This window comes from Pelobates fuscus, chromosome 4, assembly GCF_036172605.1.
Source record: "Pelobates fuscus isolate aPelFus1 chromosome 4, aPelFus1.pri, whole genome shotgun sequence".
Lineage (NCBI taxonomy): Eukaryota > Metazoa > Chordata > Amphibia > Anura > Pelobatidae > Pelobates > Pelobates fuscus.
In genome coordinates, this window is record NC_086320.1 from 48,805,116 (window position 1) to 48,832,000 (window position 26,885).

The 26,885-nt window shown below is 43.0% G+C and overlaps 2 protein-coding genes across 2 annotated transcripts in view; one reads left to right on the top strand and one right to left on the bottom strand.

The window, feature by feature from the left end:
• The window catches only part of LOC134608376 (oocyte zinc finger protein XlCOF7.1-like), a 345,455-nt gene that overhangs the window by 129,226 nt on the left and 189,344 nt on the right, over nucleotides 1-26,885 (bottom strand). The window lies entirely within an intron of this gene.
• Nucleotides 8,705-9,417, top strand: LOC134609313 (gastrula zinc finger protein XlCGF71.1-like). The gene has a single exon (XM_063452992.1). The coding sequence runs from the start codon at nucleotides 8,746-8,748 to the stop codon at nucleotides 9,415-9,417; it is 672 nt and encodes a 223-aa protein (XP_063309062.1). The 5' UTR covers nucleotides 8,705-8,745.

Sequence of the window (26,885 nt, forward strand, 5' to 3'; positions counted from 1 at the left end):
TCGCAAAACTGTGCTTGACTGGTGTACCGGCAGTAGTAAGAAATCCTCTTGTTTTCCAAATCACTCCGAAGTCATGAGCCACGCCCAGTGCATATCTCGAGTCTGTATAGATATTGGCGCGCTTTCCTTCTGAAATTTTGCATGCTGAAGTTAGAGCTTGTAATTCAGCTTCTTGTGCAGACTTTGTTGATGGTAGTGATGATGATTCAATAATTTCATCTGTTGTGGTGACAGCATATCCTGTATGATATTTTCCTTCTTCATCAGCATATCTGGAGCCGTCCACAAACAGGGTGATGTCAGGGTCTGTTAGTGGATCCTCATGCACAGTTGGTAGATGTGTGGTTTCCACTTTCATCTGTTCAAAGCAGTCATGGGGGGTTTCTGGGTCATAGTCATGCTGTATGACCAGGTCTTCAAATTCTTCTTCCAGAAAGTAACGTGGCCATGCTCTTATATGTTCACGTTCAGTTGATGGATACTTGGCAACGCCTATTTCTTGAAGTTGTGAATCATTCATGGTGGCCCATAATTTTGCCATGGGCCCAAGATCACCCCATGACTTAGTCTTTGACTTGGTTACAGGGACATGTGGAATGGCTGTGTCCCAATGATGGTACAGATGTTCAAGTTCATGTGGCAGTTGGACTAAAGCCATGCTGTTACCTTCAGTATCATAGTAGAAGTCCTGTAAGGTGAGTGTTATCTCAACCAACTGGAAAAGTTCATCCTCATAGCGAGGTTCAGGGTTGATGGTTGGCTTGTACCACATGGTGCAAAAAGCATATTCAGGCCCGTCACAGGGAGGCAAGTTGGGTAGCAGTTTTGCCAGGGTGTGTGTAAGAAGTAGGACATATCCTTTGTCCATGATGAATCCATAATAGGTACCCCCCTCAGGGAGTGGCAGAAGAGTGGACGGGTTGAGAACCTGGCATCATTGGAGGGTGACTGTTGTCAGGCAGTAGAAGACGACACTGGAGTCGAAGGTGTCTGGCAGCTGTGACATGTTTGATTTGGACTTGGTTGATTATCGCAGAAATGTCATGAGGTGCCAAAACAGTAAGAGGGTGACCAAGAACTAGGTCCCCAGTACAGTCAATAAGTTCTTGAGCTGCGAAGACAGCACGAAGGCAGGAAGGGGTGCCTCTGGCTACGATATCCAGTTGACAGGAGAAGAACCCAATAGGCCTCTGACGTCCGCCAGGACCATGTGGTTGAGTGAGGACGCCTGTAGCATGGCCTTGTCTTTCAGACACAAACAACTTGAAAGGATTGTCATAATTTGGTAGGCCAAGAGCAGGGGCAGAGGCAATTGCTCGCTGAAGAGTATAAAAGTTGTCAAGTGCCTCTGGTGACAGGCAGAAGGGGTCCGATTTGAGAGCATCATACAAGGGTTGCATGAGCAGAGAGGCCTCAGGGATCCAGGCTCTGCAGTATGAGATGAGGCCTAGAAAAGCATGTAGGGCTTTTGTGCTCTTTGGAGGTGGAATGGCCAACACTGCCCTGACACGGTCACGTGTGAGGTGTCTGGTGCCATGTGACAGGCAGTGGCCTAGGAAGATCACAGTAGGCTGGCAGAATTGAAGTTTGATGAGAGACGCTTTACATCCTTGATCTGCAAGATAACAGAGGAGATCCAGAGAGCATTTTTCTATTGTGGGAACATCATCTCCACAAAGGAGCAAGACATCTACATATTGGAGTAGGACAACCTCTGGATGGTCAGACTGCCAGGGGTCAAGGATGATACTCATTGCTTTTGCAAATTGGCTTGGGGAATTCTGTGCCCCTTGGGGCATAACAGTCCATGTATATTGTTGTTTTTCATGTGTGAAGGCAAACAGGTATTGACAGCTTTGTTCCAGCGGAACACTGAAGAATGCATTGGCTAGGTCAATCACTGTGAAGTATTTGGCAGAAGGTGGAACGCCAGAGAGGAGCGTGTGCGGATTTGGCACAATTGGGGTGTCCAGGACTGTTGCCTCATTCACTGCTCTGAGGTCCTGGACCATTCGGTATTTCTCTGGTTCACCCTTGGGTGTCTTTTTCACAGGAAATAAAGGAGTATTACATGGAGATTCACATTTAACAAGTGCCCCTTTCTCCAGCAGTGCTTGGACTTGCTTAGTAATGGCTGCTGCTTGGGCAGGTTTCAATGGATATTGAGACTTTCTCGGTAGCTTTGCCCCTGGGATAAGTTGGACCACCACTGGTGGGACTTTCAGATGGCCTATATCTTCTGGGCCTGAGGACCACAAGGTCTTAGGGACAGTGTTCATTAGAGATGCAGGGAAATTGTCTCTCATGCCTTCTGCATAGCCCTGTGGAGTCTCTAGGTGAAGCATCAGAGGTAAGGAACACAAGGCTGAGGTATCTGAATCAGAGAGGGCTGAAGATAATTCCACTTGGCCATCAGGTGTGAAAGTGATTGATGCCTGTAGGCGGGAAAATACATCAGCACCTAACAGGTTAATGGGACATGTGGATGACACCACAAAACGGGCAAGCAGACTAGGGCAGCTGCCAACCCGCAAAGGAGTAGTTAATGGGCTTTGTCTTGGAAGACCATGCACTCCCACACAGGAGACATCAATATTGGACAAAAAGGAAGAATCAGGCAGGTCTTGTTCTCGCAGAACACTTCGGGCTGCACCTGTATCAACAAGGAATGTGGTGGGGTGGCCTTCAATGGGTAAAGTAACAGTGGCTAATGGCCCCCCTTGTTCCCCTGCAGATACTGCCATAACAGGGGTTAATGATACAGGCTTGCCAATATCCTAGTCTTCCTGGGCTGAATCAGGTGAAGGAGGTGCTGGGGCCTTTATGACAGATTTAGGCCTGTTTGATCTTTGGGGCTTAAGGGGTGCAGGACAGTCACTCCTAAAATTGCCTTTTTCTCCACAGTTGAAGCAGATCCCATCTGCGGCTTAGTACCTTTGGGGATGGGTGGACGTGAAACCATAAGGGGAGTGGGATGGGGTCTCCTTGGAACCTGTGCGGCTTCTAAGCCTCTGGCAACTAGGAGCAGCTTATCAAGGGGAACCACTCTATACTCTGGGCAGGCAGCAATAATACCCTTACGTATAGAGTCCTTGATGCCTTGGACAAAGGCACCGGAAAGCATCTGAGCGTGTATTTTATTACTGAGCTCAAACCCTAGGTCAGTGAACACTTGAAAAAGTCTAGCATGAAATCTTTCTACAGTTCCACCTTTCTCCTGAATAATGTCGTTAAGGCCTGCTGCTAAATCTGTAAGCTTACTGGTTTGGGTTCAGTGAGGAAATGGCGGCCATGTTGGATGTGGGCATAGTGTGGGCAGGTGTAAAAGGGGCTGGCTGCGTGACTACGGGAGGCACAGGGGAGATGGATGAATAGGGCAGAAGTGACGTCAGTTTGGGAGCGTACGTGACTGTAGATTATGGTAATTAGGTGGAGGTCACGGGACTGGCTGTGCCAACCTCCTTTTGTGCTAGGCTGACGTACTTTCTTTTAGGGTGTTTCAACTTTAAAATCAGAGAAGCAACATTCTGTCCGGCAAAATGAAATACTAAACTATGGACAGACTCTCTAGAAACATGTACTTTAAGATAGCTTGATGAAAAAAATAGACTCACGGAATTCAAACAATTTACCTACAGCCATTAATCACTTTTCCTCTTCACAATCTAACTTAACAACTTTGCATATTCCCTCTATCCACATTGCATAGTATTGCAACAAATCACACTTGCCTTTACATTTTTAACTCGTCCAAATAATTCTCTATTCCTGCATCAGATTCACTTTCCTAACCTTCGTAATCAACACTGAGCTACATCCCCGACTCCCTATCTTATACACCAATCTTGGAGAAAATACTTTGCACCGCGAAAGGAAATACAGCCTCAGAAAGGTGGAATGTATTCTTGTGAGCTAGTCTCCCACACGATCCTCCACTGCCTTATCACAAAACACAAAATATATATATATATATATATAAAGCGCTACGGAATCTGTTGGCGTCATATAAATGGCACAACTTCTATTAAAATAACAAAATACACAATTAGAATATTTTCTAGCAAAAATTCCATTGCTAAGTCTTATCAGTAGTTTCTGAATAACTCTCACTCACAAATCATGCCTCCCCCCCCTCGCGTCTCACAGAAGGCAAGGAGGGAGGGGGAGAGGGAGACTGTAAGCACGAATCTCTTTAACCATGTCAGTGCTGGAAGGACAGTTACGTTATAGTAACAAGACAGAAGGACAATTATAATATAACCAGGCTTCTGCTGTACGGACTAAATCATGATCTGAAAGCTTTCCCTTCTTCTCTGTCAGTAACTTATGCCAGCTCTCTGGCTGCAATCTGCCGCACGGAGGTACGGTAATTCCACATACTTTAGCAATCTTATCAACCTTCTTAACCATCTCTTCTCCTTCTCTATCCTCTACCACATCACACGCAAGCCACCCCTTACTGGGCTTTCCTAATTTCTGTCCCAGATCCTCTATATGAGGCATCCCAGATATAGAGAGAGACAGAGAGAGAGAGACAGGAGGGGAAAGTGTAAATAATACAGAGAGTAAGACAAAAGTAAACACAGGAATCTGTGTGACAGACAATTTAAGACATTTCAAGTAAAATACAGTGCATGCATCACAGTTCAAATAAGTTCAACAGTTCAAACAGGGTTAACAAAAATCCTTTTCCTTACACGTGTGGCAAAAGCCACCTAACTCAATCCCGTAGTACACCTGCAGACCCTCCCGCAAGTATCACTACCACGTGGTAATGGAGACAGCAATACCAGCCTGAATCCACCTGCCACAAAAGTTAAACTGGAACACTCAGCGTCAGCGCTCGAGGCTGCAGTGTTCCACCTCTCTGCACACAACAAGCAGAGTAAAGTGATGTCCAATGAGGCTAGCAGTCAAAGTGACACTTATGGGAAACCCCCAGGAGGCAGTGAGTCTACACCCCTCCACAGGTTCCCCCCCTCTTTTTCCTTACTGCCGTAGCTACTTGGCACCTAAAAGAGGAAAACAGGCAAACAGAAGATCCCCAGGAAAACTTCCACAGATCCACCCCCCTTTTTCCTTACTACCACAGCCACGTGGTACCTAAAAGGGGTAAACAGGCAAATAAAAAAATAAAAATACCCGGGCACTAAAAATAAGGACAAATCAGTAAGAGCACTCCCAGGTAACAGATAGTCAGTATGTGCAGGTAAAAGTAAATATCAACAAGTAAGGTGTGGGGTCTCTGGGCAAGATATTACCTGACTTTGATGACCTCTAGGGAGCCGATCACAGACTGGGGCAGGTCAATCCCAGGGGCTGGAACATACCGGGGTGCTGCAGACTCAACCGTGTAATCAGAGGTGATCAATCTCCTTCCGTCCCCCAGGATTCACCCGCTCCACGTCTTTCTCGGACGGCTGCTCTAGCAGGGCATAACCCAGGCCGCACAGTTGGACGCCAGCTGATAAGGATTCTTTTAAGCAAACAAAGAAGTTTGAATGACTATCTGTTCCTGTCCAAATTAGAGATGTTTAAATTGCGTATATGCAGAAGTAAATTCACACTGACACAAGGTTCAGGTTAAATGAAAGAACTTCAGGAAATGTATTAGCATCTGAACAAAGCAGGCTTGCAAGTCCTTTTTAAAGGTAGAATTACATCATTGTAAAATCAAGATAAAAAGTGAGGAAACATTGTCAATTGGCTAAGAGAAGAAGTGGTTAGTTAAATGCCCTCCCTGTTGGGTGTTACGTCTTACATCATAACTGACGTCATAAAGTTCTCCTCCAGATTTCAGCGCCATCTTGCTAGCACGAGGAGTTCTTTCGATGGGAGGGGGCATTTTGGCAGCTATCCATAAAGAGTAGCTGGTACCTTTAGTCTTTCAAGGTTAGTATCCTCAGTATTCTCAAGGCCTCTTTGGCAATTATACACTCTATCAATACTATCTGCTACAGTGTGTTCTTTGAATCAGAAGATTCTAGCATTTTCTGCTGACATGCTGTTTCTACGAACAAAGGAATCTTGTAAAGTTTAAACTACAAGGCATGAGAGCTGAATATGAGAATATAGTATTAAAGGGGCCCAGTAAGGATTATATAGTTTATAAGGGGCCTAATAATGGATATAAGTTATAAGGGGTTAATAATTCTACAACAGTAGTGTCCTACTACTCGACAACCAAGTACCGCTGCCTGCTTTCGGGAGACAAGTTGGTTGTTTTCCAGCGCACGTGTTGTTCGGTTATGCAAACAGCGGCTGCCCAGGGAGAGCACTTAACTTTGTGGTTACTTTGAAGTTAAATGAGCCAGGGGACTGGTCGATGTTCGGTAGAACAAACTACCGAATGCAGGGAAAATAACTGGGGCATGTGAAATTACAGGGTTTGTCACAGTATTTATCTAAATAACTGTGGCATCATATAGCTTTTATAGAAGCAATTATTTTACCCATCATGTGTGGTTGGTTGTTGGTTTTTCTCTAGATTTTGAAACGTGAAAAAAAAAAAAGGGAAATAAAAATCTGTTCTTGGCAGCCTGGTACAGCATGTAAATGCTCTTATTACCTAGTCTATATATTTATTTATTCTTTTGATTCAAAATAGCAATGTTATTTTTTTTTTTTATACACATACCACTCACTTGTGTTTCTTTGTTAACCCCTTAAGGACCAAATTTCTGGAATAAAAGGGAATCATGACATGTCACACATGTCATGTGTCCTTAAGGGGTTAAAGGTAAAATATCCACCGGTGCTGCAGTAACAAAAAAAAGGAGGGATTTTCAATAAAATATGTACTGACATTAATCTATTTTTTTTTCCTATTCTATTTTTTTTATTCTTTTTTTCTATTCTGTTTGTGTGAGGGGGGGGGAGTGTGTGTGAGGGGTGTAGGTGGGTGAAAATCTATTTTAATGTCTCCCCCTTCCTTCTTCTTACCTTACACCAGGGAGGGCCTAATGCTGCAAGCCCTGGTGGTCCAGTGATGGCATGTTCACTTAAGCCTGCAGCTCTTCCAGCTGCAGGCTGACTCACTCTCATGTTCTCTCACGAGCACAGCACTGTATGCTCGATTCGGAGCGTTGCCGCAAGTTACCATGGCAACGCTCCGACCAGCAGACTCACGAGAGGAACAAAGAGCCCATAAGACCCTTCCCTCCCTCTACTGGAACTAAGAGCAAGCAGCTTGGTGAAGGAGATCTTTGATCTCACCACCCGCCTGAAAGGGGCCTGCCGTGAGGAGTCCCATGCGGTGCTAGAAAAGGTGAGTAAACTGACCTTTTACTTTGCTGACAGTGGGGCTGGGGAGATAACATCCACATTCAGATGTATAGTGTCAGGAATACATGTTTTTATTCCTGACACTAGTGTTCCTTTTCAGGGGTTAAGCACATCGTTTGTTTAACCCCTACATTACTTTAAGCCCTTTATGTATGCGGGAAAAAAACATTTATTCATTCATCCTTTATAGAGATATTTGGGAAATGAAAGCTTTAGACAATGTTTTACACAGTGTTTGAAATATTTGTAAAGAATGCAAACAACAAAATACAATTTTCCTTACAATCAGGACATTTGGCCATTTTTATCTGCTTCTGTCCCATCTGCTGTTTGCAAGTACTTGCAAGGACCCCAGTGGCATTCCTGGCAGTTCAGAATTAAAAAAAATGCCTACATTTATGCTCACATACAGATAAATCACATATAAAAAATTAAGTTATTCTAAATATTATTTTTTTTTAACAATCTCTACAATGCTAATGTAATGCTGAGAGGCATATGAGAGAAACTATTGATTTCTCCCCTTCTACAAGATGGTAATCATTCCGGAAGTATAATGGAGTTAAGAGAGGCTTTATAGACTTTTGCAAAGCAAATAAAAGTGAAAGTGTGCCGTTGTCAAGCCTGGACATAACGGAGTGCTTTTATGAATAGGTAGATATATTGAACATATAGCAATTTAGGAGAGTTGGAAATAAATTCTACAGATGCATAGTGATACATAAATTTATAGTTGTGAAAGTATACAAATTGTGTGGATCTTCTCCATATCAAATGTATTTATATGGTTACAAATTGGAAGTTTCTATTTAGCCACATGTGACTTGCACAGCCTTCCTAAAAACTTCCTGTAAAGAGTCATCTAATTTTTACACTTCCTTAATTTGAAATTCTGTTTTATCTCAAACAGCTTTTCTCCTGCTCTGTTAATGACTTGCAACATCCTGCATAAGCCTTCTATGTGTGATGGAAATGCAATCTATAGAGCAGAGATACTTTTAAAGTAAGTTACTATCTGATTGAAAATGAAACCTCTTTTTTTAGTTAGTCACAGCGAAGGTAAGTGTGTCTAGGGCTGGATGGACAGAAACAAAAGTGATGTAACTACTAAATGGCAGCGAATTGAACAGTGAGGCTTTAAAAGCATGATCTATATACAAAAACTTCTTCAAGTTGTTTTGGTGACTATAGTATTCCTTGAAAGTGACAAACTTTAACTCTCAGTACATTTCTTTTCAGGTGTTTCCGCCAGCAAAATTCATCCCAAAGAACATGACAAAAACAGAAATGCACAAAGCAAGATTATGAAGAAATCTTTCAAGGATCAAGTATTCAAATCTCTGAATCCTATATGTCTACATATGAGCTAGTAAACAAAAATAAATCACATGTTCTAAATGTGAGAAATATTTTACCCATCACTCAGCTCTTTTTAGGCTTCAAAGATTTCACACAGCGGAGATGCCATTCTCATGTTTTGTATGCGGGAAATGTTTTTTAACTAAATCAGATTTTATTATACATCATAGAACTCACACAAACAAGAAGCCGTTCTCCTGTTCTGAATGTGGGAAATGTTATGGAACTAAATCAGAACTTATGGCACATCAGAGAACTCACACAGGAGAGAAGCCGTTCTCCTGTTCAGAATGTGGGAAATGTTTTGGAACTAAATCAGACCTTATTTCACATTTGAGAACTCACAAAGGAGAGAAACCGTTCTCCTGTTCTGAATGTGGGAAATGTTTTGCCTTTAAATCAAACCTTGCTAGACATAAGAGAACCCACACATTAGATAAGCTGTTCTCCTGTTCTGAATGTGGGAAATGTTTTGGAACTATATCAGACCTTATTTCACATTTGAGAACTCACACAGGAGAGAAGCCGTTCTCATGTTCTGAATGTGGGAAATGTTTTAGCCAGCATTCATACCTTGTTGTACATCATAGAACTCACACAGGAGAGAAGCCGTTCTCCTGTTCTGAATGTGGGAAATGTTTTGCCTTTAAATCAAACCTTGTTAGACATAAGATTACTCACACAGGAGAGAAGCCGTTCTCCTGTTCTGAATGTGCGATATGTTTTGTCAATAATCCAGAGCTTATTAGACAAAAGAGAACTTACACAAAATAGGAATTTTCTGATGTTCTGAAGTTGTAGAATGTTATAGTTACATACTGATTTTAGTGCATAGTTAGTCAAACAAGATTACAATTACAGTTTTGCAAATACAGGTTTGTCAATAACCGAGACAAAAGTAGTAGAAAACATCATAAGAAGTGCTGCACTTTTGTTTGTGTAGAAATAACAAAGACACGAGTATACAATGATATGGGTATGCTACTAGCATCGATATGGCAGTAGAGTAAATTATGCTAGGCTAGTATGCTAGACTAGTGTAGATCCACAGTCCCTAAAATAAAGGACAGGTACAGAGGCTCGCTCAACCCATGGCAAATAGAAACAAGAGTAGAGGCCCAGTGTAGGCACATAGGAATATGAAGCAAAATATAAAAAGGTATTGACCTATATATAACATTAAATTAAAACAAACTGTAGAATTGCTCTTTTAAATAAGGCAAGTCCCCAGAATAGTCCCTGCTGATCACCCTATGCCAATCCGACAGGCTTGTGGTATATGTTGGTTTTCCACTGTATCTATTTATATTTTAACACTTTAAAATATATATATTTTGGCCACTATGGCTCTCTCTAGTTATGACATGACTTTTACTGACAAAAAAATTCTATTTATCCCCGGTCATTCATTACTTATCGTGATTATACAGCAGTAGGAGAATAAATGTCACTTTGCAAGCATAAATCCGGCCACTGCGCAAACTAAAACCATAAAAAGCCTTACTTCAGGTGGGTTATACAATGGTAATTCAACGCCTCAATTACTCCTACCTATACCCGTGTCACATCCTGATTGTCTCTTCTGTCCCCCTGATCCACTCCCCTCCCATCATCCCCGTACACTTCCCAGTTGTCAGGGCTTACCTTGCTGGGAGTCCAATATGCAGAGATATGCTCACCCTTGCATTTAAACACAGGCCAAGGTGGTCAAGGAAGAACTCTCCTGGCCTGTGAGTCTTTGCACGGGGGCTGTGCAGGTTAATGCTCGAAGTCGCAGTACAGAAAAGGAATATCCAGGAGAATAGTCGTGGGTAAGCCAGTGGTCAGAGGATGCCAGAAATCAGGAGATACGAGTAGCGAGCCGAGGTCAGGGAATGCCAGAGGTCAGGGTGCAAACGAATAGCAATCCAAGGTCAGGAGAACACTGGAACATGGAATAGCAATAGTGTAACCAGAGTCATTGAACTGATACTGCCCTTAGGGAGAGGCAGTGTCTTATACCTGGCTAATGGGTGATCAGCCGCAGGTGTGCTAGGATCGTTGAAGCAGCCACAGAATAATGTCCAGCCCCCAGTGCTGGGAATAAGGCAAGATAGACTTCTGGCTATCTCTTGAGCTGATATGGTGGCTCAGAGGTAAGAGAGCAGGTCCAGGACTGCAGAGCACTTAGGTTCAAATCCCTCTTCGGGCAATAAAGGGGCGACCCCGTCTGGCAGTCTGGAGGTCACGGTGAGAACCCTGACACCAGTGTTCCTGGAGAAGCCTGCTGGCTAGCCTCCTGCCCAAGGACTATGGGCCTTGTAAAAAGACTCTGTTCGTGGGGTTTCCCTCTACTGTTCAGGAACTGAACAAATCCACAAACTAAAGACCACCCCCACACCTTATTAGAACGTTGGAACTCTCTGTTAATAAGTGTGAAACCACAAGAGAAACAATGAACGAACGCTCTCCTGGGTGGCCGCCATTTCGTATAGCCGAACGCATGTGGTTGACAGTATCCCAAACGCGGGCAGCGGTACTTGGTCGTCGAGTGCCTGGAACTGATTTCGGCTAGGCACTCCCATGAACACCTGTGAAGATGGAACTGCTGCCTGTTCAAGTTCCCAACCACCCATACGAACATCGTTCGGGAGATCCAAATTACATCTGTGAATCTCTCGAACCATCAAACTGATCTGAGTGATTTTTTTTTTTAGGGTACTTTTGGGGTGTTATAAATATTGTAGATTTTTCTGTACCTGAGAGATTTAATTATTGGTTTTCCCCAGACAATTATCTCTCAGGCACAGAGGATCATGTGAGAGATTACCTTGTATGTTTGTATTGGAAACCCCATGTAGGGGCTTTTGCATTAAAGGCTGTGTGTAGTTCTGAATAAACCAGTCTACTCCCAGCATTAAGCCTCGGCTCATGTGTGGGGGGAACAGCTATACTGCTCTTTTACTTGCGATCCTCTCTGCAGGAGAACTTTACCCAAGTGATTGGTCCAGGGTGGGAAGAGGCGACGAGGCCCCAGTCAAGTTGCAGTGGCTAAGGGGCTACACTGCTTATGGTGTCCCAACTAAGTGCTTATGGTACTTGGCGATAACTAGGAAGCGTGTTTGGCGGAGGTACCCAATCTGGGTACCAGGTGGTCCGCCACAATGGGGTCATAGCAGGTATGCTTGGGAATATTCCCTTAATGTACCCGTGTCCAAAACAGTTGATTCAGCAAACATTGCCACCATATGTGATATACTGTGCCTTCTTCTCTCCTGCATCTCCAGTACCTGTCGCTTACATCAGGGAAATGTGCATGTAGGAACAGGAACGAGGGTGTCCTGTACCACATGGCTACTCTTTATAAAACATCTCTCTGCGTGCAACACTAATAGAGTATTTCATTGCACGTTCCATAATGTACTCCCAGTCCATTTAGCCCAGTATGGGAGGGAAGGGTTCTCAGGGGTATGTTTTTTTGTTTTTTTTAATCAGAGCATAGAAGTACGATAGAGGTCTGTGCAGTCGGGTGCCTGAAGTGCACGACTTCTCAAAGGGGGTCAGGTCCCTCTCTTTCCAGGCCGGTAGTATGTAATTCTTTAGATAAATGGACAGCTGGGAATATAGCATCACCTCTAGGAGAGAAGCTGGGGTGCTGCCACTTCTGAGATCTATTAGGGCTGGGACACTAGGTCCTTTTATTACCCATCCTAGCATCATGTTCTCACTCCCCAGGAGGTGTTTGATGGATTCCACTCCCTTTCCTTGTTGGAAATTTGGGTTGTGGGCTATCGGGCATAGAGGGGACAGGAGACAGCTTACAAATGGTTTACTTAGATGGCATGTTTGCCACGGTAAAGTCTCCAAACCACTTATCTGTCCACTCTTTCAAGCGTACCATAAGTGCAGCGGTGTAATAGTGGTACACATGAGGTAACCCCAATCCCCCTCTTTCTCCCAGTGCCATCAGTACTTTATAAGAGATGCGGGGGTGTGGAGACTCCCAAACGTATGATGTGAATAAGCGTTTCATGGTATTAAAAATAGGTCCTTGGTACATGGATGGGCAGTGTCTAAAAGATGTATAATATCTTAGGCATGACCATCATCTTTAAGCCATAAATCCTCCCTATCGTTGACAGGTTTGGGAGATTCCCATCTAGCTAGGTCCTGTTTTACTTGTTTTAGCAGGGGGGGAAATAATTTGCCTTGTACAGACCTTTTAGTGTCTGGGTAACGTTTATTCCTTCTTTGCCCGTTGGAAGCCATATGTTTGGTTAATACCAGTTTTAACTGCATTTGGGACTCCTACACCAAGCACTTCGCATGTATCGCATGTATCTGTTTTGATCAGTGATTTTGGCCTATAGCTGGCACATAATAAGGGATCTAACACTGTTTAGGCAATACTGTTATGGAGGCCCTAAGCATAGGTGCTGACAGTTGGTCCGTCCCACTAGTGGAGTTAAGTGCATCTAACAGTTTGGTAATTAATTTCCTCCCCAACTAATATGAAAAGCCAAAACCATAACTTGCTAGGTTGAGTTGTCCTGACAGAAACCAGTTTTAGTGACCAATGTCTATTGTACAGCATACGCAAAAAGGCCACAAAATTCCCCCCAAGATTATAATTGCCAGATCTTTCAAGAAGTGTAATCTTGAATCCTTTCTAAATGATCTCAAAAACCTACCATGGCACAGATTATGGAAAAGATTAGACATACTCATGCAGCATAGCATGCACTATCCCACCTAGCACTTTCGTCCCATACTTGTAGAACGCAGCTTTTCACCTGGCTTAAAGAATCTCATTGGAACACAACATAGCTCAACCTGTGTCATAACATTTCTCCTAGGTTTTGCTTCTTTTTGCCACCTTAAACTATCTCACACACCATTAATTATATATTTTACAGGCATTCAACAACACAGGATAACCTATGGCCAAAACTACCATAACTTCATGCTATCATATCAGACAAGAATATACTCAGAGGTTTTCAGGAATCCATTCCCCCACGTTCCTCTCAGAGATTACCAATAGCCATCCAACTTTTCATCCTTATTGGACCTATTAGATCTACAACCATTCAATTATACTACCAAGTCGGCCATTACCAGCCATGCACATTGCCTTCTATGCCTTTCTCAGGCCAGATAACCCACTACCATCACCACCACTCAGACAGATCATTGTCTTCAACAATCCCACATACGTAAACACATATATCATTACCTATTGGCTCTACCACATTCCGAAATGAGTCAACACGCACCAGCAGTAGAGATAACATACTATCCTACCCACAACAAATGGTGTCCACTTTCGGTCCTAGATTCCTACCTTCAAAATCCTTTCAGGAATTAAATACTGTAATGCATTTAAGGAAATGTCTGGTTAATTTGTATATATTTGTTGACTGTATTAAATCTTTGATTATTCATTTTTGCCCTCTTTATTTACAGGCCTACCGTATCGTCGGTCTCGGCACACCACATCCGACTTGCTCCCTCTATACTATCCTATGCTTATGCTGGATCCTTATTCCATATACGGCTATTTGCCCCTTACACAAGTATTAAGGCCGTTTGGCCTGTATTTTGTGGGAGGGGCTTAAATTAATTCACTCCCCTATATAAGGGACACCCCTTACCTGACTCATATCGCTTGAGGTCAGCATCAGAATGACCCTCCCACCCACTCCTCATTTCAACACTTTCTCTTTTCTTTCCATTTACTTTACTTTCTTACTCCTTGGTGGGCCCTCTTTATTTACAGGCCTACCGTATCGTTGGTCTCAGCACACCACAACCGACTTGCTCCCTTTATACTATCCTACGCTTATGCTGGATCCTTACTCCATATACGGCTATTTGCCCCTTACACAAATATATATACACACATATTTAATTATATTTTTATTCATTAACAATTTTTTTATTTTATTTTACACAAGCAGGGAGACTGCCTGTCAGCACAGGCAGTCCCTCTGCAGGCAGATACTTGGACACCTAATGTTAGAGCGATCACATGACCGCGGGGGCCTAATTCGCCTAAGGGGGGACTGTCTGGGCTGTCAGGCAGTCCCCCCACACCAGGAGTAACGCTGATCGCCGCTGGAGTTACGATGGCAATCAGGTAAGTAAATATTACCGTTATGACCTCAAGAGGATGTTTCTGATGACAGTCCTGAACCATCAGCGGTCCTTAAGGGGTTAATCTAAGACAAGATGGTGTAAACATATTGTGTACTGAAAGTAGGTAAAAGGTTATTAATTAAAGAAGCAGTTGCAGTTTAAAGGAATACAATTTAGCAATGTGTATTATACCTACAATTGCCCTTCACACCCTCCTGATTAAACTGAGGGTTTCTTTGAAGAACATCTTTTTCTGTGCTTGACACCCCCTGCTCATGTTAGGGAGGAGACTGTAGTGAATAGGACACAGTGGAATGTACAGGCAGTTATGAAACAATTGCAGTTATGCATACTTGTGTGATTGCACATTATGTTACCGTGAGTAGTATGTAAACATTAAAATTCACCTGGCATATAATTCCTTATGTAATTTTGAGTAAAGTCAGTTTTTCAAATTCCACCCCAGCAGTTTTTATGACCTCGTGTACACACCATAACTGATGTGATCTCATATGCACCATGAGAGACAATGTTAATATAACCAATATCTTTGATTAAAGTATATAGCTTAAAAACCTCTTTAACTCAATCCATACATTTAATGGATAGTTGATTGTAGTGAGTTAATAGACCTGTTGTTTGACAAAGATTTAAGAAGGTCATCAAACCCCTGGCTAGAATATTCATGGCTGGATCCTGAAAGGAGTAGCATGTCAAAGTCATCAATTCCCTCTTGTAATTCAGGTTTCTGAGGTACATTGCTGGTGGTGATTGTTTTGGAGCGTCTGTATACCAGGCTAGTATTGGTAGCAGATATTCCTTTAACATCAAAACAATTATCTAATTTCCTCTAACAGAACCAGCTGTTCTAATCTCCCTGGTGCAGAAATATGTTCAGTGAAAGTTGTGTTACAAGGGACACCATACAACATTTCATATGGGGTTTTACCAATAGTAATGTGATGGATTATTAGGTGACAAGCTGCCCTTTGCCCCAGGCTGTTGGAGGAGCCTGATTGTCAGTCTCCTTTCTCATGACTATGGCCCTGGGGTGTATTGCCATTTAAAAAGACTATTTGGGGCTTATTGGCTTCTAAAGACTGTTTCTGCCCATTTGAATCCATGGGAAGGTGTGTCTCTTCCCCTCCCCCGTTTCCTGTCTATTGTTCTCCAGCAGGGCGTTGTCCCAGGCACACTGCCAAACCAGTTGGAACTGACTGCTTGTGTCCCTCCTTGGTCTCTCGACAGCCCTTGCTATGCTTTATCCCATGGCAAATTTACTCTGTTCGTGGGATCTGAGCGCTGTTCACCTATATTGGGCGCTCAGATCCAAGCTATTTGGGGATAGGTTAAATGTGATAGTTCTGTGTAATATAATAAGAATTAAGTATTGTTATGTACTTTTACGTATTTTTGCTGTTAGTGTAAAATGTAGATATTTTCTGTACCTGGAGATAATTGAGTTTACTGCAGTGCCTTAAGCCAATTATCTCCAGGATGGAGAGGAGGGATTTCATTGTGTATGTGGGAGTGTTATTATGTTAATTAGTGTTCCCATTGGTTTGTGTCCCTTTTGTCACAGTTTACCACCAGGTCCAGGGGGTGTGCCTCTGGCCTGAAAACTTGTATATAAGGAGTAATACACGCTCATTGGAGTCAGATCATCTTGTACCTTCATGAAGTTTCAGGCTCATGTTTGGGGAATTGGAGAACTACACTCTGGGGATTGCTATAATCACTATACTCCCCAGGGTATGATCACTAAGCTCTGCTAAGAGCTTGTTCCTGTTCTCTGGAATTCAGAGAGGTTGACCTACTGGAAGCTGGACCCTGGTCTTGGGTCCAGAGTGGGTGGAGACGGCGAGACCCCAACCAAGCTGCGGCGGTTTGTGGGAGTCTACAGTGGTTATGGTGTCTGGCGGAGTGCTTGGAGTCCTCAGGAAGCACTAGGAGCATCCATCAGCGGAAGGTACCCGGTCGGGGTGCCACCGGTTCTGTTACAAGTAATATTAGGTATGTTGTTAACACCCAATTGTACTATACTTCTCCTCACCCTCCCCCCCACGTACTCTTCCCCCCCCCATTCTCCTCACCACCCTTCCTCCTTTAGTGGTCTCTGCTCTCCCCATTCCCTCCCCTAGTGGTCTCTCCATCGCCCCCTCCCTCCTTTAGTGGTCTCTCCCTCCCCCACATTATCCTCCCTGTGTTCTCATCTACCCCCCGATGTTCTCCTCATCTCCCCCCGCTGTGTTCTCCTCCCCCCTCCCTGTGTCCTCCTCATCACCCACCCCACCCCCATGTTCTCCTTACCTTCCCTTCCCTTCCCTGTGTGTAGCATGGCCAAGCTCCTTTCCGGTCTGTTTCCTGTACCTGGCCGGACTGACTGAGCACTTCCGACCAGTCCGGCTGGGTACAGGAAACGCATGTTCCTGTACCGCGGACCGGAGAGGAGCTCGGCCACGCTACGCACAGGGGAGGGGATGAGAGAGGCAGTGTTGCAGCCGCCTGAGGCTCTCTATAGAGCGTTCAGGTGGCTGCAGCATTAGAAGGGCCGGCAGCCTAGCTCGTCTTATAGGAAGCGCCGGCCCTGCCCATCTGTATAAAATATAGCTTTATAAAAATCAATAGGGTGTGTCTGCTGTTCCCATTTACTTTCAGAATCTGACGAGGTTGGTAGATCATCTAATGTTGGTAGTGTTTTATCATGAATAAAGGTCAATTGTGGATCCTCTAATAGAGCATACCATTTGAGCCAACAGCTTAACCCCTTAAGGACACAGCTTCAGAAGCTGGACATACCCTTAAGGACACAAGCATTTTTTGCATTTTTTGCTGTTTGTGTTCAACTGCAATTTGCATCTCTCTCATTTATTGTACCAACACATATTATATACCGTTTTTTAGACAACAAAAAGGGCTTTAATTTGATGTGACCTATACATGTATAAATTCTCATTTATTTAAAAAAAATGCAAAATAATGTGGAAAAATAAAAAAAAAACGCTTTTTTCCCCACGTTTTGGCAATAATAATGTGTGTATAATATGTACAGCTTAGGAAAAGTAATTCAAAATCAATTCATTGATGTGTCTTGATTTACAAAGTACATAATATGTGTAGGATTTCAGTTTATTTTGAAAGTTACAGGTCACAAACTACAAGGTCTAAAATAAAATTTAAATGTGAAACAATTTTAGAAGTTGGTATGTTTGTCTTGGAAGTTTAATACCCATTACAGGAAACAAAATTGCCACACAAAAGTATATATTTATATAAAGTAGACATCACAGGCTATTTACCTAAGGTTAGTTTGACACTTTTTGCGTAGCCATTTCACCGCCAATCTCTGCTAAATATTGTAGTAAAATTGTGTTTTTTCTCTATTTTGGCATATTCACATATAACAAGGTTTTTGTAATGTGTATTTCGTAAATCTAGTGTGTGCTATCCCTGTACAGAACCCCATATTGTGTTCAGCTACATCTTCTGAGTACAACGATACCCCCATTGTATACCTTTGCCCCTATTCTGTGAAGCTACAGTGCCATATAAGAGACCATGCTATTTCAGTTTCTATAGTTGGAATTTTCATAGATGGTCATATGTCTGAATTTGTGGCATTATAGCCATTTGACTGTTCAAATAACCCTATAAAGGCCTTCCATTTGAGAAAGCAGATACCCAAGGGTATGTTATTAGGCATATATTATACCTTAACTTGCCGCCATGTTTTCACAAATTTATTTCAAATTTTGTGGTGAGAAAAAAAATAAAATATTTTTTACATACATGTTGCATTTTCGCTGGGTATTTCTTACATTTGATAAGTGCCACTGTCATAAATTCCCCCTAAGTATGCTCAGTTACCTCTTCTGAGTAAAACAATATGCCCAATATATGACCCAGACACTATTTTGTGAAGTTACAGTGCTGTGAAAGAGATGTGATAAGTTCAGGTTTTTAAGTGTGAATTTACATGGAGAGTTTTAATGGGTCCCTATTCTATTTTTAAATATGTTAGCAGGCTGCTTTTTCCAATTACCCCAAAAAGGCATACTATTTCTTAAAGAAGACGCCCAAAGGTATTTCTAATGGCAAATTTTGAACCTTAGCGTGGGATAATTTTTCCGTTAGCTTGTATCAAGTGCAGTGGTAAAAAGCATTTTTTTTCTGCCTTTTTGACACACAGTGAGTTTGTACTGTATATTTTGCAAACCTTATGTGTGCTACGGCTTTATAATACTTTATATATTGCTCAGCTATGTTGTCTGAGTACAGCAATACCCCCGTATGTACCTTTTCCACTTATATGGGGACGTTGAAGGGGCACATTTCAGACACAGCCATTGCAGGTTTTGTCAAACTTTTAATTTTTACGCTGTGTTGTTACCCCACTTTGAAGTTTTTTAGCGGGCTATATATTCCAACTATCCCATAAAAGCATACTATTTCTTAAAGAAGAGACCCTAGGGTATTTCAAAAGATGTATTTTGAACCTTAGTGGGGGATCATTTTTCTGCTAGCTTGTACCAAGTGTAGTGGTAATAAGCATTTTTTCTGCTTTTTTGACACACACAATGAGTTTGTACTGCATATTTTGCAAACCTTATGTGTGCTACGGCTATATAATACTTCCTATCTTGCTCAGCTATGTCGTCTGAGCACAGCAATACCCCCATATGTACCTTTGCCAGGTATATGCGGACATTGAAGGGGCACATTTGAGACACAGCCATTTAAGTTTTTTCAAACTTTAAATTTTTACGCTGTGTTCATACCCCACTTTGGAGGTGTGTTTGTAGATTAATTATTCCAGCTACCCCATAAAGGCATACCATTTCCTAAACTAGACACCCCAGGGTGTTTCAAAAGGCATATTTGAAACCTTAGCGTGGTATCATTTTTTCGCTAGCCTGTACCAAGTGTAGCGGTAATACGCATTTCCCCCCTTTTTTAAACATTTTTTTAACTTTTTAAAAGTTTTTTTTAACTTTTAAAAAGTTTTATTTAGCATTTAACAACTTATTTTACTATTTTAAAACTTTGTTTAAACTTTTCAAAAGTTTTTTTAACTTTTTATTGTTTTTTTTTTTACTTTTAACCCCTAACTAGCCTAACCGTAAATCCCCAAATTTTCCCACTAACTTCTACCCACCTTAGCTAAATAAATAAATATTTTAAAATATTTAAAATAATTAATTAAATACATTTAACCCCTGAGGATTAAAAAAAATAAAAGTTAACCCTCAGGGGTTAAAAGAAAAAAATCAGATCACAGTGAAATACTGTGATCTGTATTTTGATCACTGCAGGCAGTGATCAAAGTGCAGGGAAGGGGTTAAATTTTATTTGAAAGAGGTGAGGGGGGGTGGGATTTTGCAACAAACACTTTTTTTTTTTACAGCCAGAGACAGATCAGCACCGATCTGTCTCTCTGCTGTTCACAGCTCACACGGAGCTGCAGGGAAACAGATCGGGTTTCACTGCAGCATGTGTGATCACTCTGACTCCCGGTCAGAGCGATCACATGGGCTGTGAAAGTGAAACTGCCTGTGTTAGTGTGCTTCCGATAGGGAGACACACTACAGGAAGATTAACCCCACGATTGCCGCGATTGTGGCAATCAGGGGTTAATTTTCATTTATGACGGAAATTTTCCGTCCAGCGTCCTTAAGGGGAGTGCTGCAATGACGGAAAATTTCCGTCATGCGTCCTTAAGGGGTTAATAATGCCTTCCTTTCTGTAATTGTTTGTTTTTGCAGAGCATTTAGTGAAGCAACAGGTGTAAATAACACAGTCTGTTGTCCTTGAGCTATGTCTCTTGATTTTAATAGTGTAATTAAAATAGCTGTCGAAACCTACTCTAGAGGGGTATGTTTTAATTCTGTTTTGGTAAAAACATAAGATAGTAGACATAAAGGAATCCCGTTATTATCATTATATAAACGTGCATACAGGGCCGGCCTTAGGGGTGTGCGAGCTGTGCGGCCGCACAGGGCGCCATGGAGCAGGGGGCCATGGAGCGGGGGCGGAGCTTACCGTGCGGCGGGGGCGGAGCTAAAAGCGCCGGAAAACTGCTGCAGGGGAAGCAGGAAGGAGTCCCTGCTTCCCCACCAAACAGTCACCAGGAGCTGCACTGCCTCCACAATGAACTCCACAGGTAACTGTGTGATTGTCAGGTGAGTGTGACTCTCTGCCTGTGTGTATTACTGTCTGTGTGTGTGTGTGTGTGTGTGTATAACTGACTGCCTCTGTGTGTGTGTGACTCTCTGCCTGTGTGTATTACTGTCTGTGTCTGTGTGTATGACTGTCTGCCTCTGTGTGTCTGTGTGTATTACTGTCTGTGTGTGTGTGACTCTCTGCCTGTGTGTATTACTGTCTGTGTGTATGACTGTCTGCCTCTGTGTGTCTGTGTGTATGACTGTCTGCCTGTGTATGTGTATTACTGTCTGTGTGTGTGTGTGTGTGTGTGTGTGTGTGTGTGTGACTGTCTGCCTCTGTGTGTCTGTGTGTATGACTGTCTGCCTCTGTGTGTCTGTGTGTATTACTGTCTGCCTCGTTGTGTGTGTCTGTGTGTATTACTGTCTGCCTCTGTGTGTGTGTCTGTGTGTATGACTGTCTGTCTCTGTGTGTATGACTGTCTGCCTCTGTGTGTCTGTGTGTATGACTATCTGCATGTGTGTGTCTGTGTGTGTGTGTATGACTGTCTGCCACTGTGTGTCTGTGTGTATTACTGTCTGCCTCTGTATGTGTGTCTGTGTGTATTACTGTCTGCCTCTGTGTGTGTGATTGTGTGTATGACTGCTTCTGTGTGTATGACTGCCTGTGTGTATGGCTGTCTGCCTCTGTGTGTATGGCTGTCTGCCTCTGTGTATCTGTGTGTATGACTGTCTGCCTGTGTGTGTCTGTGTGTATGACTGTCTGCATGTGTGTCTGTGTGTATGACTGTCTGCGTGTGTGTGTGTGTGTGTGTGTGTGTGTGTATGACTGTCTGCCTCTGTGTGTGTCTGTGTGTATGACTGTGTGTGTCTGTGTGTATTACTGTCTGCCTCTGTGTGTGTCTGTGTGTATTACTGTCTGTGTCTGTGTGTATGACTGACTGTCTGCCTGTGTGTGTCTGTGTGTGTGTGTGAGACTGTCTGCCTTTGTGTGTCTGTGTGTGTGTGTATGACTGTCTGCCTGTGTGTGTGTGTGTGTGTGGATGTCTTCCTGTGTGTGTGTGTATGGCCGTCTGACTCTGTGTGTGTGTGTGTGTCACATACAACCAATACACGCATATCACACACTGTTAATACACCCATTACAAATATCACACATAGCATACATATCACACACAGTCATCACACCTACTATCACATACACAGACAACACAAACATTACAGCATACATGGATGACGGGGGGGGGGGGGCGCTGTGAAGATTTTTCGCACAGGGCGTCTAAATGCCTAAGGCCGGCCCTGCGTGCATATGCTACATTTGGAGAACATGTGATTATAGCTATGAGCTTTGTATCACTGTTTCATGGGGCAAGATATGATGTATTATTCACAGCATTAATAAGAGCTTTTAATGCCTTGTCATTTTCTGTTGTCCATTTAAAAGCTATTTTATTGCGTTCATTCTTAATTTCTCTTGAGATGGCTGAGTTTAATGAGAATATCAGTTCTTTATAGTTTGGAATAAAAAATATTGCATAATTTAGGAGACTAACAATACTCCTCAGTTGTTTTAAATTTCTCGGAGTAGAAATATTAGATATCTTATCTTTGTAGCACGTAGTCAGACCACGACCTTGATTCGAAATTTCAAACCCTAAATAGTTTACTGTATGTCTTGCTATTAGTGATTTTTTTTTTAATGAAATTATGTAGCCAGCTATTGTTAGTCTGTGAAGTGTGAGGATATTTATGGGATGATAAATATTAAAAATAATATTTTCATAAAAATTATCAAAAATGTATTTAATAATTTTTATTAGATCAAAAATTTATATCATGGCATTGTTCACCGATTAATGATTTAAAGCTGAAAATTACCCACTGGAGTGGAGAAGGTATGAGTGGATTTGTGTGTAGGAAGCTACCTGAGGGGAGGTTAGAGGGGAAGAGGGTGTGGGGAGAGTTGCGGTACGATGTCATTAAACATAACATCTATTAACGCAAGGGGCTTAAATTCAGGACATAAAAGAGGCTATCTGTATTGATTGACAGTAAAACAGATATTGGTTTTGTTCAAGAAACACATTGGGTTAACTCTACGTCTAAGTTATGGAACTACAAAAAATTCCCAGTGGTCCATAGATCTAATTTGGCAGGAAAGAACAAGAAAAGAGGGGTGGCAATTTTCTTTTCAAGTAGCTTGAAATATGAGCTGATCTATGAGGAGGCTGACCCTGGTGGTAGGTTTCTTATAGTGATAGTTCGAATCAATGACATTTTGTACACTTTAGTAAATGTTTATGCTCCAAACCAATCTCCATACAGATTTCTGGGAAATCTGATGCAAAAGATTGACCGTGTATCGTCTGGAAGTCTAATTATTGGCGGGGATTTTAACTGCATTATAGATAATAAAACAGATAGGAACAGAACTAAGCCCGCATATATAGACGGCAATCAAAGAACAGTACCATCAATGATGCAGACTTTTTTAGCAAAAAACTGTTTATACGATGCCTGGAGAACATGTAATACAGAAGAGCGAGATTATACGTTTTATTCAAATGTTCATCAGACTTACACCAGAATCGATTATTTTTTAGTTAAAGCTGAAACTTTGGAGCGAGTTAATAAGGTGACAATTGGACCTATAACATGGTCCGACCATGCACCTGTAAGCCTAGTTATAAAAAATAATGCTGAATATAAATGTAGAGATAGATAGAGACTAAATGAACATTTTTCGAAACCAATGACACAGGGGATGTCTCCAATGCCATGTTATGGTGCACCTTCAAATCATATATGAGAGGATGTCTTGAGCTGAATGAGCTTTATATTGATCTGGCAAAACAAGAACGTCTATATAAACTTACTATAGATCATAAAATTCTGGAGGATATTAAGGAGATCAGGAAAAAAATATTAGTAAGAACTCAAGAAAAAATCAATAAAGCAATGTTAATATTAAAGCAGAGATGGTATTATGGAAATAACAAAACAGGGAAAAATCTTTTAAATAAATTAAAAAATAAAAACAAACTTCAATCCATAAATTATATAACAGTTGGAAGTAAAAAAAAAAACTTTTCACCAACTCAAATAGCCAATGCATTTGAAGATTACTATAAAAGTCTATATAATATAAAATTTAATGAGCCATCTGCAGGTGAAACAAAGCAGTTTTTGGATAAATTGAGCTTGCCAAAAATATCCATGGAGAAACTAAGTCAATTAAATGCCCCTTTCTCCATTCAGGAGATTAGTAACATCATTAAAGCATTAACACCGGGCAAAGCACCAGGCCCAGATGGCTTTTCTTCAATTTTTTATAAAAAACTAAATGATATAATTTCTCCATACATATTAAGGACATTTAAAGATTTTGCTAATTATAAAACTATCCCATCGGAACTACTCCAGGACTCTATAATACCAATTCCTAAGATAGATAAGGATCCGATATATACTTCGAATTATAGACAAATTTCTCTTATTAATTTGGATATTAAAATTTACTCTAGAATTTTGGCTGATAGACTCAAACAAAACATACCTGATATTGTACATCTAGATCAGAGTGGGTTTGTAGAAGGCAGGGGTACATCTGATAACATTAGGAAATTATTGAATGTCTTATATCATGCGGATCAAAGTTTGTCTCCTTTTGCTATGGTTACCCTTGATGCCGAGAAGGCCTTCGATCGGGTTAACTGGAAGTATTTGGAGGAAGTATTGAAGGCCTTTGGCATAGAGGGTTGTGGCGAAACCAACCTCGCCACTATGAACTGGAGAAGCCTGTTTGCCCGCCTCCTACCTGCTGACTATGGCCCCTTCGTTATTTGGGCTAATGGATCTATATTGGGCTGCTGCTGGCCCTTTAAGAACTGTCTGGGGCCATATTGAGACTTTAAGACTATGGCCCCTGGAAGGTATTACCTGTTAAAGACTCTTTTAGCAGATTGGATTTTATAAGACTGTCCCTTTAAATAATTTGGAACAGTGCTGCAGCTTTAAATGGGCACTTCGGATGCAGCCGAAGTGCCGAAGTAGTCGAAGTGGCCGCCATTCGACAAACGAACACGTGGCGGCGGCCATCTTTGTTCATTCGAACGAGGTCAGAGGTATGTGTAGCCAAATTCATGGAACTGAAATCGGCAGTGTGTATCCCAGGGACATGAAGGTGCCGACCTTCCTCCCCAGCGGCAGTGTGTATCCCAGGGAGATGAAGGGGTCGTCCTTCCTCCCCAGCGGCAGTGTGTATCCCAGGGAGCTGAAGGTGTCGTCCTTCCTCCCCAGCGGCAGTATGTATCCCAGGGAGCTGAAGGTGCAATCCTTCCTCCCCAGCGGCAGTGTGTACCCCAGGGAGCGGAAGCTGCAATCCTTCCTCCCCAGCGGCAGAATGTATCCCAGGGAGCTGAAGGTGCAATCCTTCCTCCCCAGCGGCAGTGTGTATCCCAGGGAGCTGAAGGTGCAATCCTTCCTCCCCAGGGGCAGTGTGTACCCCAGGGAGCAGAAGGTGCCGTCCTTCCTCCCCAGCGGCAGTGTGTACCCCAGGGAGCGGAAGCTGCAATCCTTCCTCCCCAGCGGCAGTATGTATCCCAGGGAGCTGAAGGTGCAATCCTTCCTCCCCAGCGGCAGTGTGTATCCCAGGGAGCTGAAGGTGCCGTCCTTCCTCCCCAGCGGCAGTGTGTCCTGCAGGGAGCAGAGACCGTCAGTCTCGCACCCCAGCAGCAGGACCAGAGAATGGAAAGGGAGACAGCTGGTCCCCCTTTCCACCAGCAGGGAGAGGGGCAGAGAGAGGAGCCTGCCAACCCTCCTCCCCAGCGGCAGTTTACCGTCCAGAGAGAGGAGCTGGTTACACCCTCTCTCCAGCGGCAGCCTAACCCACCAAGGGGAGATGTCAAACCCCACAACTGTGCAGATGGGACCGTAGTCTCTGCACTTACAGCCCAAGGGGTAGGGACGGTCGGTCCTGTCCCCCAGCCACAGAGCGGTGTATCCAAAGGGGAGACAGTCGGTCTCCCCCTCCGGCAGCCAAGCTATGCACCTAAATGGGAGACAGTCAGTCTCCAGCAACCAGGCTCCAACCAGACTACTCCCGTGGTAGTGCTGGCACCAGGACAGAGTACCGCTGGTCTCTGCCCCCTCAGCAACCCACCAAGGCAGCCTACCAGTCCCCCACACAGCCGTGCTAAGGCCCCTGGACATGGACCAGCTTCTCCCTTACCCAGGTGTAGTAACCGTTTATTGTGGGTGGGAAGTACTGCTGTTTCTGTTTGGCGGGTGGGTTGCTGGACTAACCAGGGCACTGACCGGCAGGAGGTCAGGTACCCTGTTAGTCTAATTGGTAAAGGGGAGAAGTGTGGCGAAACCAACCTCGCCACTATGAACTGGAGAAGCCTGTTTGTCCGCCTCCTACCTGCTGACTATGGCCCCTTCCTTATTTGGGCTAATGGATCTATATTGGGCTGCTGGCCCTTTAAGAACTGTCTGGGGCCATATTGAGACTTTGGGTAACAATACCCTTTAAGACTATGGCCCCTGGAAGGTATTACCTGTTAAAGACTCTTTTAGCAGATTGGATTTTATAAGACTGTCCCTTTAAATAATTTGGAACAGTGCTGCAGCTTTAAATGGGCACTTCGGATGCAGCCGAAGTGCCGAAGTAGTCGAAGTGGCCGCCATTCGACAAACGAACACGTGGCGGCGGCCATCTTTGTTCATTCGAACGAGGTCAGCGGTATGTGTAGCCAAATTCATGGAACTGAAATCGGCTACACATTTTACCGAACACCGCTGACCCTTACCTTCTCCTACACTTCGTTTTTCAGCTCCAGAGACTAAGTCCCGTTCGAAATGGTCGTTTTTCCGCATTAAATTGACCGGCCGCACATCCCAAATCTATGGAACTGTTTTGGGCAGGAAATTGTGCTTGCGGTCGGTCATAAAGGGACCTCCAGCTAA